This window comes from Coturnix japonica, chromosome 3, assembly GCF_001577835.2.
Source record: "Coturnix japonica isolate 7356 chromosome 3, Coturnix japonica 2.1, whole genome shotgun sequence".
NCBI lineage: Eukaryota > Metazoa > Chordata > Aves > Galliformes > Phasianidae > Coturnix > Coturnix japonica.
In genome coordinates, this window is record NC_029518.1 from 83414695 (window position 1) to 83427553 (window position 12859).

The window sequence follows — 12859 nt, forward strand, 5'->3', positions numbered from 1 at the left end:
TGAAATCAAATGAGGGAAAGAAATACTTTTTGTTTTTGTTTAAACAAATTGAGAGGTGCTCAAAGCAAGGGCTGCTTCTGACTGTTTTACAAAGCCCTACTGAATGGCTGCTCTTCTGAGGCACTACTTCATACCAAATGTACGCACCAGCTTAATATGCTGTTTCCAACCCCAATAAATTTGGGAGGTCAAACTGAAGTACCTGAGTATCACCCACAAACATTTCAAAAGCAGAAAAACCTACAGCACTCAAAATAGCTCCCCTCATTGGCAAACCTGAGCAGATATAAAAACAAGGTACAGTGGTTATAAGAAGAAACGTAGCACAGTGGGTCCCACAATATGCATTAAAAATACATTCTGATACAAACTCTCTTCAATCTTAGGCATTAACTTAAAGAATAAAGACAAAAAGCTGTGCAATACAAAGATAAAAATTATCAATAGCATATGTTAATTTCCTACAGTATTTAAGAGGCCTATTTAATCAATGACCCTGGCTTTTGTTTCAGAAACTAAACTAAATTATATACCATACAATGTTCAGTACTGAAATACACAATAACTTCATGTAACAGCAGACAGATCATCCACCTCATCAGCCAGCCCACCCTTTCTTTTTAAGGAGCCTTGCTTCCAGCCCAAAACAAAGTTCTCAAGATGACCCAAACGACACCCTTTAGCAGTTTTTAATCTTGAATAAACACAGAGGCTTCTACCATAAGCTGTGGCTGTTAAAAGGTGCAGTGAAAGGACTGTTTAGCAGGGCTACTAAAAATAGCAAAGCTATTTCTTGCATAGCAAATGAAACAGAATAATTAGGCTTTTGGTAGATTATTTCAATTAAGTTTCACGTTTCTTGCAGGAAGACAATGGATTCAGGACTGCTTACTAACAGTGGTAAGGAACAGGAACTAAAATCCTCCAGCAGTAGCTCAGAAATACACAGTCCTGCCGAACTGCCCACCAGCTCTTCTTTAACTGTGGCTGAGGGCCAGAGAACAGTGGGCCAAAAATGCAGGTATCACCATGAGATTATTTACCCCCAGCAGCCCTCAATGGAAAAGCATCAGCAGTGACATACTTATATTCACAGTGGCAACCTTTGATGCATTTGTAACTCAGATTTGACCTCTGTGAGAAACTTAGCAGAAGAGCACTGTGTTTCTATAACCACATGACTATATGAAAAGGACAGGGACCCCCCTGCATTGACCCTTCACTGTAACTGCCCAACAGGACCCTCCAAATGTCTATCACTAGAATTCTGCAGACTGGAACTGAAACACACTGGCAAAGCTTATATGTGTAGAAGTCACTATGGTTACTGCCTACACTTGCTTTGCCTCCAATACAATCTTTCATTTTCATAAGCATTAAAATTCACCAAATGCACCAAAATTATTCAGACAGGGGGAAAAGGGGGGAGGGGGGGGTGTCTCTTTGGTTTATCAGCCTTTTATCTGTGTTGCTTTTACCTTTTCAAGTTTTGACCGTTAGCTGAGGCATGTTATCACCCATCTGGGCATGGGGATGGTTATTGCAGCAGAAGCCTTGCGGTGGGAATGCCTCATTAGGCAGCAGCTTCAGCAGCATGTGAGGAGCAGCACTCTGCTCTTGGCCAGCACAGAACTGAAAACCAGCAAACGCTATAGCGGGTGCCAGATGAGGAGCATCAGCTGGGGACTGAGCCAGCCAAATTCAGAGGAATACATTTAGCATCACTGTAAATCCTTCTGTTTCTAAGAAAATTAAAAGTTGGTCTTCCCTGATTAGATTCCCTGTCCGTTGGAGTAAGAAATAGCTATATGTAAAACTAATGTTTGCGGGAGTTCCTTTATTTTACAGTAATAGGCGTGATTCTTCCTACTGGTACTCTTACATAAATATCAAACTGGCTGAACCTTCCATTTCCCAGATTCACTGTCATTTGATATACCATTAAGCCACTAAAACCTGTTTCTTACTTCTATTACCGCAGGTGGCTCTCTGCTAAGGTTCGTAGCAGTGCGCCGGGTGAGTCTGCTCACAGCTTTGCCTGTTATTCTGCAAACCCACCACCACCACTCCTGCTACACCCAAGAAGCCCATTCCTCTCCTCTCTCACTTACCACCTCCTCACAGCTCGCTGCCTTTAGCAGCCAGGTGACCCATCTCACAGAGCCAATCAATGCACTCATTATCAGCTCAGCCCTTTCCCTTCATTTTCCCTCTATCTGATTTTGCTGCTGATGATTGTAGGTGAAAGATCTTAATATTACTCTTTGTATCCTCAGAGAGGTCCTCTGTAAAGGTATCATCAGGAACCTTTTCCCTCTTTTCCAGGAGGAGCAGAGTGCTCAGTGTCTATGGAAAACACAGGCGGAATACTTGAAAGCATCAGCAGCAATTGCTCTGGAGTAGAGCTACAGTTTGTACAGAAACTGTAAACCTCTCGACACTCAATTACACATAATCTCTTCTAGCACTGCCAGCCCCAAATACTGAGACAATATCATCCAAAAAGCCACAAATTGAGCTTTCCAAAAGTCACAAGCAAATCTCCCTTCGTGATGAGTTTTGAGCAGTTAGGATATATTTCAATCAGATTTACAATCTCTAAGAATTAAGAACGCTGTCTGTCACACTATTACTTTCTTTCCCCAATGGACAAAGAAGACTTCTCCCATTATCCTTCACTGTCAAGAAATCTAGATCTTTATGAAACATGTGAGGGGTCACAAGAAACAACATAGTCACTTTTTCTTTCACAACTTCCGTGTATGGCATACATTAAGACATACATTAAAGAAGATACTTCCTAGAAAGCCAGTGTGCTTGGCTGCTCATTTAAAGTAGTTTAATCCACTGTCTGAAATCTCCAGTCTTCAAGGACAAACACGTCACAAGGCAACGACTTTATGACTTCAGTATCTACGCAAGTAATAGAAACTGGTTTCAACACTACTGAACAATACTTCATATTTTTCAATATAAATGAGAATGTGAAAAGGGTTTTCCTTCTTCTTGAAGCCTTAACAAATGCATTTGTTTCCATGCTTCAGCAAAAATAGCAGTTTAGTGGGAGTTTACAAAAGCTGGGTAATTGCGGAAGCAGAGTACACCAAAAGCTGGTATTTATTGGTCTTTTAAGCTGTTTTCTGTTACTCTTGCTCGCTTACTTGTGCTTCTGTCTTATTTCCTGGGAATAACGCCAAAAAAATAAAGTGACCTCTGTATTCTGACTATTAAGTATGCCACATCATGCTACTTAAAATATGTTAGAGCCTGGATGGCACATTAGCACATTTTTTTTTCTGCTCAGGAATACACACAGAAGGCACAATGAGAACACACAGATCCAGCTGTTGGGGAACCTAATTGGTCAGCACTAAGTGGCTTAATACAGGGGTTCAGCTGCAACATAACAAGAGAAGAGATCAGAAATGACAGAATATCCCACTCCATAAACAACCTAATCTATATTGGCACAAAATTTAAGACAAGAAGAAATGTCGTTTACATTAATTCAACCCAATTTAGCAACAAAATCTCCCATAAAGCTATGAACAAAGCTTTAGAAAGCATTCAAAGTGAAGTTACAAGTACATCAAAGATATGCCCACACTTTAGCTAAAGCATAGGCAAACATAGCACTGATCCACAATCGTAGCAATTGAGCATAAAGAAAATACACCAATTACAAAGTCATTATCATATACAACAGCAGGCAGGTAGATTTAAGGAGACAAATTGGATGCTGGGAAAATGGCAGCTTTTGTGGACCTGGAAGATGCTAGGAAACAAACTGAGCAGCAGGAAGTGAACAGGGAGAGAGAGGACCAGAAGCCTGAGAGAAAATAGCCAGGGATGGGAGCAGGGATATAAGTCTTTGCTGTAAACAGAAATCTTCCCTACAGCCTGCTCTGCCGTACCCACACATGTAGGAGCGGCAGTGGAAAGCCTGCTGTCTCCTGCTGTGCCTGAGCAGAGGGTCTGCTGCAGCAGGGCTCTGCCACCCAATCCTGTACGAGAGATTTCCTCTTTAATCCTCAAGCTTGGAGTCAGTCCATTATAACACAAGTGCACAGCTCCATCTAGAGGGCAACAAATCCTTTAGCTGTTACGATGGGGTAATTGCATCTCTGATACCTTTTGTTCATTCTCCAGTCAACACACACTCCCAACAGCATCCAAGCTGCCCCCTGGCAATGATTTCTACCGGGAACACCCAGGCCAATCTCATGTCTCAGCCACCCAACTTCTGGAAAGCCTGTGCAGCCCAAAACAAACCCCAGACTTTCCCCAAACCTACCTCTTCATCTGAATGGTCTCCAACACCGAGCCCATTACAGCAGTTTATGCAGCATCTCTACAGTGCCGCAGATTGAAGCCTACTCTTGTCCTGGGGAAGGGAATGGAGCCCACGGGCAGACAGCCCACAAACTCCTCACCACCTGTGTTCCTTAGCAAATAGCAGCCAGTGTGTTTTCCACTCATATCTTCACGAAGGCATCTACAGTCAGTAGCAAATAGAGCATCAGTGTTTAATATGAAGAAATGTTTAAAATGCAGAGATTATAAGAGAGGGTGGCTATAGTCCTTTCTGTTGCAAAGACTTTCTAACAAAGAACAAGCTCTTCTTTCTATCAATGAATTAACAAGTATCTGCAGCACCATGCTAAGACTGTCAAGGAGTCTGACAATCCTAACAGTATCAAGTCCCATACTTTAAAAATGCTAATTGTGAGTTTGACGTCATCTACTCCATTGCCATGGAGTGGGATGTCTGCTGGGCTATTCTCACAGTGGAACTTCTCTTCTGTACCTACCAGGAACAAAAAAGCCTTTGAGAAGATGGCTCTGAGCTCCCCTTTCTTACTGACACAGTCCAAAACCTGTATCACAATGAAAGTTTAAAAGCTTCACTTCCCTGTAGCATACTGTATTCCTATATGGGCTTATTCAAATACGTAACCAGTTACATCAATATTTTTTCTTAACTGTTTTCCAGGCTTACAGGATATGTATCACCAAAAAATGCACCCTTTATAAATCAATATATTTAGATTTAGGCAAGCTGTGTATCTGAGCAACAGTAAGCAGAGATTGTTGTCCATGCATTATATTTCCTCTGATTACTCATTTATTACACAATAGTGTTCTAAATTTTACCCATCACTTCCTTCTTGTGTTTGTTATTGAGGAAGAAAGTTTCAACTCAAACAAGTTTTGCTTTTTCATATGACATATTCTGCAAGTTGGGTACAAGCAGTTAATGCAAACCAATTTAAAAAACTGCTGAGCTCATGACTGTAAGCAAGACATGCTTGGGGGAAAAAAAAAGAACAGAAGAATGTTCCTTTTGCTATAAAGCTTATTTACACCACTGGCTACTCTTTTTTTAATCTATTGTTATTTTTCATTTTTCTCAATTACTATGCATTTTTTTAATAATAAGAATACAAAGCTAAATGAACAGTCAGAGGCAAAAAAACATAGCTTCATAGAATGGCCTGGGTTGGAAAGGACCACACTGATCATCTAGTTTCAACCGCTGCTATGTGCAGGGCCACCAACCATCAGACCAGGCTGCCCAGAGCCACATCCAGCCTGGCCTTGAATGCCTGCAGGGATGGGGCATCCACAGCCTCCTTGGGTAACCTGCTCCAGTGCGTCACCACCCTTCGTGTGAAATTCATCCTAATATCCAACCTAAACCTCCCCTGTCTCAGTTTAAAACCATTCCCCCTTTTCCTACTACTATCTACCCTTGTAAACTAAGCTCTAGGGTTTTGGGGGTTTGTTATTATTGTTTGTTATTTGTTTATTTGTTTGTTTTAAATGGGCATACATTCCATAAAGCATTGGTCTTCCTAAGGGATTCAGATTAAAACAAAACTAGCAAACTACAACATAATTTCTTCCCTGACTTCTTCCTACCTCAGGAATTCAGATGCAATTTGCTGTTATTCAAAACAAAATTAGTTGCAGTATGAGTCACACTTTTATGGTAGCAAGGAATACAAGATGTATGGCTCTTTGTGTATCAAATGTAGAACAGTGCATCAAAGTTTTTAAGGTTTCTTCTAACTAAAGTGCAAGGTCATAGAAAAAGTAAACTCAGTGATGGCAAAGAAACTGCAGCCACCCAGAGGTCTCTCAGGTGTTTATGTAAACAGCACTTATTATTCTGTGGCTCTGAGTCTGTATAAACACCTGTGGCAAGAGCTGAGCATCAATCAAATGAAAACCCAGAGAAGACCTCCAAGCAGCTCTACTGATCAGCAGTCATTAATGCTCAATGACATGCACACCTTGAGAGCTCAGCTTCATCCCTTGGCTTCAGCCAAGCAACCAGAGCAATCCCTGGGCAAGTCCTGATTCTTTGCAGCCTCCATTAGTGCTGCACTGAGATCAGTATCTCAGTAACTAGTGGCCATAGAGGTGGAAACACCACTGCACCTCAGTAACACATCACACTCTCCATCTTTATAAGGATGGTCCAAACCTGAAGATTATGTGGGTGAGAGGTGGACCACAGACCTGCATTATTTCACTAAGTTTCTGGAGGCTGTTTCTTTGTTAAAACCTGAATTAATCCAGTTAGATTGAGAACAAATTAGGAGAAAGTGCAGTGAGAGGTGACTAAAATACAGAGATCCAGCTTTCCAGCTCAGAGAGATAAGTTGCCCTACTATGGTATTTACCTGAAAAAAGTGGTATGGGGTAGAGGTAATTTACATAAACATAATTTAGCCCACTCTACATGTTAGGAACCTGCACGATGCACAAAATCCTCCCTTTCCTTTGGTATTTGGACCATTTTATCCCTTCCTTTCTCCACCTGAAAATGGTAGACTACATGAGCAGTGACTTCCGGAGGCTGAATCACAGAGGTAAAAAGTGTAATCCCCAAACTTCAAATGTCAAAAACAGAACAAGACTAAGGCTATTTCAGTCATTGTAGATCAATGTTCCTGGTCTAAATTAGTCAGCTGCCTGTTATGCAAGATCATCCTCCCTGCTAGTCATTCTCACAGGGTATTTACAGAACACTCCATGGGAGCTGGTGAGAATCTTACTGAAGGTACCACCAGGAGGAGGCTACTTTAAAAAGAACATACTGCATGCATTTCCAGGCAGACATTTAAATAGATGCTTCTATGAAGTATTTCTTTTTTTCATATTCCATCATATAAATACACACATATATGCATATACACACATGCACAAACCAGATTTACATGTTATTGCAGGTAATATAGGAAGAAAGAAATACGTAAAAATGCTTTTCAAAGTATTTCTAAGACATGAAATATTTCTTTTGGATTGCATACATTTATTTGAAAGTGGTTTTCAAAATGCAGCCTTCAGAAGAGAGTATTTCACAAATCCAACTGATTCACTCAGAGCTTATTTTGCCAGGATGACATTTACTGGAGTAAGGGGAAGGAAGAAATGAGAGAAATTTGGTTTTATATCAACCCAGTGGAGTCATATCTTTCCTTTTCTGAATGGTTGATTCAATGTCCTGAACAAGTTGTAAACCATCTCATCAACCAAATGCACTCAAAATATTTTAGCACAATGATCTGCTGTTCCTCCATTGTCTTTCTACCTTGCACTCTGATTTCATTCACTTTGATGGCTTGGAGTCTATGTCCAGCTTCATCTGTATGGGATGATTCCTACCTACATAATACAAGTACAATGACTCCTCTTTGGAAAAAAATGTAAGGAGTGAAGTGCATACAAACTGAACTAGATAGAAAAATCTCTGTGAATCATTTTTCGCTGCTAGTATCATATAACAGTTCTGTTCTATGTTCAGAGTTATCTCGATTATTCTTCTACCAATATACTCATAAAGAAGCCAGAGAAAAGAAGACAACTAATGTTGTCATTATTTTTACTGTGTGTTTCCTTTTGTTTCTTAAAAGGTATAGCGCATGAATTAAAACTATGTTAACTCATTTTATTTACACAGAATACAACCTGTTCTATATAAGTTCAAGGTCCAGAATTATCTTATTTTCTAAGGCATAAGATAGGAAATTGGGATTGCAGAACCAAGCCAAGAGGTAGGTTACTTTTGTTTCACAAATAAAAGTATCTTCAGTAGCATCTGACCAACAATGCAGGAGTTTCAGCACAGCCCGCCAAACTCCAAATGGACTGTCTGATGATTTGGCACAAACTGAGATAACACTGAAAGCAAATACGGCCAAATTAGTACTTGCATTCAGTTGAAATGAAATGGACTATAATATAAATACATCAAAATTGGGCCCGGATCCTGCAATTCACTATGCAGGCAGATTGTCAAAGGCAGAATCAGCACTTTGGTGGGCTGAAAGCTAATGAGGGACAGCTCTAAAAATAAAAATAAAAATAAAAAATAAAAAATAAAAATCAGAATTGCTAGAAGTAAAACTACTGAAATCCTGCATCTAACTAATATTTGCTAAATACCACAGACACAGACAAACTCTTTAAGAGCAATTATTTCTGGCTCGTAAACAATTTCTTCACATATGTACTAAAAAGAATTCTACACAACACCGTGTCAAGCTGGTTTGGATAAAGGTCTAAAATAACCTGAGCACTATGTATACCCACAGCAAAGCAAGTGCTTTAGTAAGTATTAACCAGTCCAGGCACCAATGCACTTCCTGAGCACAGCCCAAGCAACAGAGATTTTTGAAGAAGACTAAAGATGAGAGAGGAGGGAAAGGTTAAACATACAAACCCCGGAAACAAAGGCGTCCTTAACTGCTGGGATTTTTTGGTAAATGCAGCCTACAATGCAGTTCCTCTGCTTCATGTTTGCTCTGAATTGAGAGAACAAATGAAGCAGTTTGGTGCTATCAAAGAAACGATTTTATAGACAATTATTTTTTACATTAAAATGACAGGTTGCACGTTGTTATATAAATCAGATCTCATACTGTGACACAAGGATGTGCTAGGAGAGTCAGAAAGAGATGCTCTGAGAAAGCTGCAAATCTGAACACTAGGGAGAAAAAAAAAATGGAACAGAGAAAACAGAACATATTTCCAGACGTTTTACAGAGAAAAAATATGTACAGATAATAAAGGGACAACCACAACAACAACAAAAAGCCTTACCATGATGTTTGCACAACTGTGTGTCTGTAGCCCATGCTATAAATGTGGATACCTTCTATTCCCATCATCTCAGCCCCTCTAGTGGCCAGTACCTGCAGATCTTGCCTTCAGGAGGGACAAGATCTATCAGTATGTACCATTTGCTACTGCTCCTGTATCTTGTCAGAGATTTTTTATCTTAATTGTGTAATTTTTTCTGAAGATATAACTTGTCACCTTTTATTAGCATTTTTTGTCAGCGCTGGTGCTACGTGCATACATTTAATTGCTAAGCAACAAGGAGTAAGCTCTGCACAGAACATTCAATTACTGCATTCCCTGTGCCATGCATTGTTCCTGGTGCCCTTACATAACATGAAATACCAAAAAAAAAAAAAAAAAAAAAAAAAAAAAAAAAAAAAAAAAAAAAAAAAAGCCAGTTAAAATATTTATTTCTGTTTCCATAGCATCTAGAAGCCACAATCAGGAATCAGGCTCCACCATGAGCTCAGTCTCTTGGCTGAGAGCTGGCACCCAAAGACAAGAGTAAAGGAAAGGGTGTGAAGTGGAGGAAAGTAAAAAAGTAGAGCTCAGTTTCAGCATTAGCATAGACAAATAGGCTAAAAGGCTCAGGGGCAACTGCACACCTACACCAGACAGCAGATATTTTCAAGCATAGGGGGAATATCCCTCTGGTTAAATTCTTCAAATATTTGCAACATTTGTAAGCACAGTGTTCTCAATGTGCAAATCGATAACGTTGTGAAAGCTTATCAATTTGGAAGAAGACACATATTTGCACTGAATCATGAAATAATCTCTTCTCCCTTCTCACTTCAACATGTAGAAGAAAAATAGAACAGGCACTATTTCTTTCTTCATAAAGAAACTGTACTCCACTGACTATTTTTCCTATTCAAATACACATTTGTGCCTAAAATTGAAGGATGCCATTTCAGAAATCTATGCGTAGTGTGAACCTGCTTATCATAAAAAGAAGACTGCAATTCTATCTCTCTCTCATTTATTGAAGAACAGATATGTTTACAGAAGAATTCTGTTTTCTCTTGAAATGTAAAAGGACAGCGATCCGTACTTGCAGTTGGCATTATTACCAGTCATTATACCCATCAAAGTCAACACTGTATTTCTAAATAAAGAGTGCTTTATCTGCAATATTCAGTGGGAAGGACAGCTTGGAAAACAAAGCCATTACTGTTTGGGTGTACAAACTTGCACAACCATATGTAACTATTTTTATTTCTGCAACAAGATAGGAATTTAGGCATTGGACCTGACTTGCACTGTATCCCTTTGGTATCTCCCATATAGAATAAAAGAGATGAAATTGGCCACGATGAACCAGTTGAGAAGACATAGTAGAATCCCCCCAATCTCTATTTCAGGATACCAAATATCAAATAATATAGCAGGTGTAATTTAGGATATTAGATCCCAAGAATCAATAACAGTGTTACGAAAATAGACAGTGATGTCAAATCATTGCCTTTCAATATATAAAAAGCTCTTATAAAGAAGATGGAGAAAGACTATTATCATTGCTGACAGTGAAAGAACAAGGGATAACAATTTTAAACAGAAAGTCTGGAAGCACTCAAGGCTAGGTTGGATGGGGCTTTGGACAACGTGGTTTAGCAGAAGGTGTCTGCTCCTAGGATGATCTTTCAAGTCCCTTCCAACCCAAACTATTCCATGATTCTGTGCGCAGTGCTGTCAAACAGCACTAATATTTCCTTTGGGGTCCTACATTTTTAGGTAAGCTCCTCCAATTAATACTTTTGTAGAAAAATTAGTATTTTTGGCCATCCCAGCATAGTAAATCAAACTCAATAAGGAGTTATGTGAAGGAGGAGAAGACAGAAAGAAACTGAACTTTCCCAATTGACAGTGAGTCCTGTCTCGTTTAGAAGGACAGAGATTAGAGCTGTGGATATGTTTTGAGTGCACTGACCAGCATAATCCCACGGGAAGACTGAACAGTATTCTTCTAAATTAAAAACAGCAGGAGCATACAAAGAATATTATCATATTATCAAGCTCCTAATGTAATAAATTAAAACAGTACTTAATCATACAAAGTGATTGTTTTTGTTGTTTGGTTTGGTTGTTGTTCGTTGCTGTTGTTGTTGTTGTTGCATTAAGCTACTCAAAACATTAATTATTTAGCCCCTAAAGCATATGTGTGAAGATATTTTTTGTATTCTTATTTTATTCTTATTTCATAAGAGTGGAGATGGATGCTCAGAGAGGCCATCTGTTACCAAGACCCTCAGTTAAATTCTATATCCTCTTGACCCAAGCCAGATGCCATGTGAGAAACATGGTTCTTGCCTCCTGGGTGACTTTGGTTGATTTCTATATACAGGGCAACAGAAGTCCAGTATGTGCTCAGGTGGAGTACACTGTAGTTGTCCTTTAGAATAGAAATTCTGAAAAATCTCTCAACCTATTAAATTCAGGTGTTCAGGTCTGGAGACCTCAGTACAAGAAAGACAGAGAGCTGTTGGAGAAGGTCCAAAGGACCTCAAAGAGGGCTGGAACACCTCTCCCGTGAAGACAGGCTGAGGGAGCTGGGCTTTATCAGCCTGGAATCAAGAAGGCTGCGGAGTGACCTAATTGCAACCTTTCAGTACCTAAAGGGAGCCTATAAACAAGAGGGGAGTCAACTAATTGAAAGGGAAGACAACAGCAGGACGAGGGGAAATGGTTTTAAGTTGAAGGAGGGAAGCTGGATTTCCAGGAGAAGCTCTTTACTGTGACAGTGGTGAGGCGTTGGAACAGGCTGCCCAGAGAAATTGTGGATGCCCCATTCCTAGAGGTGTTCAAGGCCACATTGGGTGGGGCCCTGGGCAGCCCAGTCTAGGATTAAATGTGGATGTTGGTAGCCCTGCCTGTGGTGAATGGGTTGGAGATTAATGAACCTTGTGGTCCCTTTCAACCCAGGTCATTCTGTGGTTCTGTGATTTTATCCTTTTCCCCACCATTTCATCTCTGAGCATTCCAATGACTTAAACATCAGACAAACCAGGACCCAGCAGAGCCTTCACTGATTCAGTGACACAGATAATCTTAATCTTATAACCTTCTAGGACTGACTTTTAGTGATGACTGCAATATAACTACAGAGTATCCAGTGCACTATGTATTCTCTGAATTTAGGTTACACCAACAGCATAGAAGGGACAAGAAGGAAGAGGACAGACTCTTTAGCAATATCTGTTGTGATAGAAGAAGGATAAATGGTTTCAAACTAAACAATGGGAGATTTAGATTAGGTATAAGGAAGAGGTTTTTTATAATTGGAAAAGCACTGGAACAGGTTACCTCTATAGGTCGTGTATCCTCCATTTCTGGAGGCATTCAAGATCAGGCTGAATGGGGCGCTGAGCAATTTGATCTAGATGCAGATGTCCCTGTTTACTGTAGGAGTGTTAGGCTGGATAACCCTTAAAGATCCCTTCCAACTCAAACAATTCTATGATTCTATGAACAATAAAATAGAATAATAGAATCACAGAATCACCAAGGTTGGAAAAGACCTCCATCTAGTTCAGCCATCCATCTACCACCAATATTACATCACTGAACCATGTTGCTTAGAACAACATCTTAATATTTCTTAAACACCTGCAGGGATGGTGACTCCACCACCACCCCAAGCAGCCCATTCCAGCACCTTAACACTCATTCAGAGAAGAACTCTTTCCCTAATATCCAAAACAAACCTCCCTGGCACAACTTGAGGCCA

General features: G+C 39.9%; 1 protein-coding gene across 12 annotated transcripts in view; it reads right to left on the reverse strand.

Moving 5' to 3' along the window:
- The window catches only part of DLGAP2 (DLG associated protein 2), a 454289-nt gene that overhangs the window by 331378 nt on the left and 110052 nt on the right, over nucleotides 1-12859 (reverse strand). For 2 of the 12 annotated variants that reach the window (XM_032443247.1, XM_015859333.2), the window contains exon 1: nucleotides 9112-9216. The exons of 7 other annotated variants lie outside the window; for them this stretch is intronic. In XM_032443247.1, the coding sequence (XP_032299138.1) occupies nucleotides 9112-9114 (3 nt within the window). In that variant the 5' untranslated portion in view covers nucleotides 9115-9216. Of the gene's footprint in view, nucleotides 1-9111; nucleotides 9219-12859 lie in introns of those variants that run through there. 3 more of the 12 variants (XM_032443248.1, XM_032443249.1, XM_032443246.1) reach the window with 2 other exon arrangements.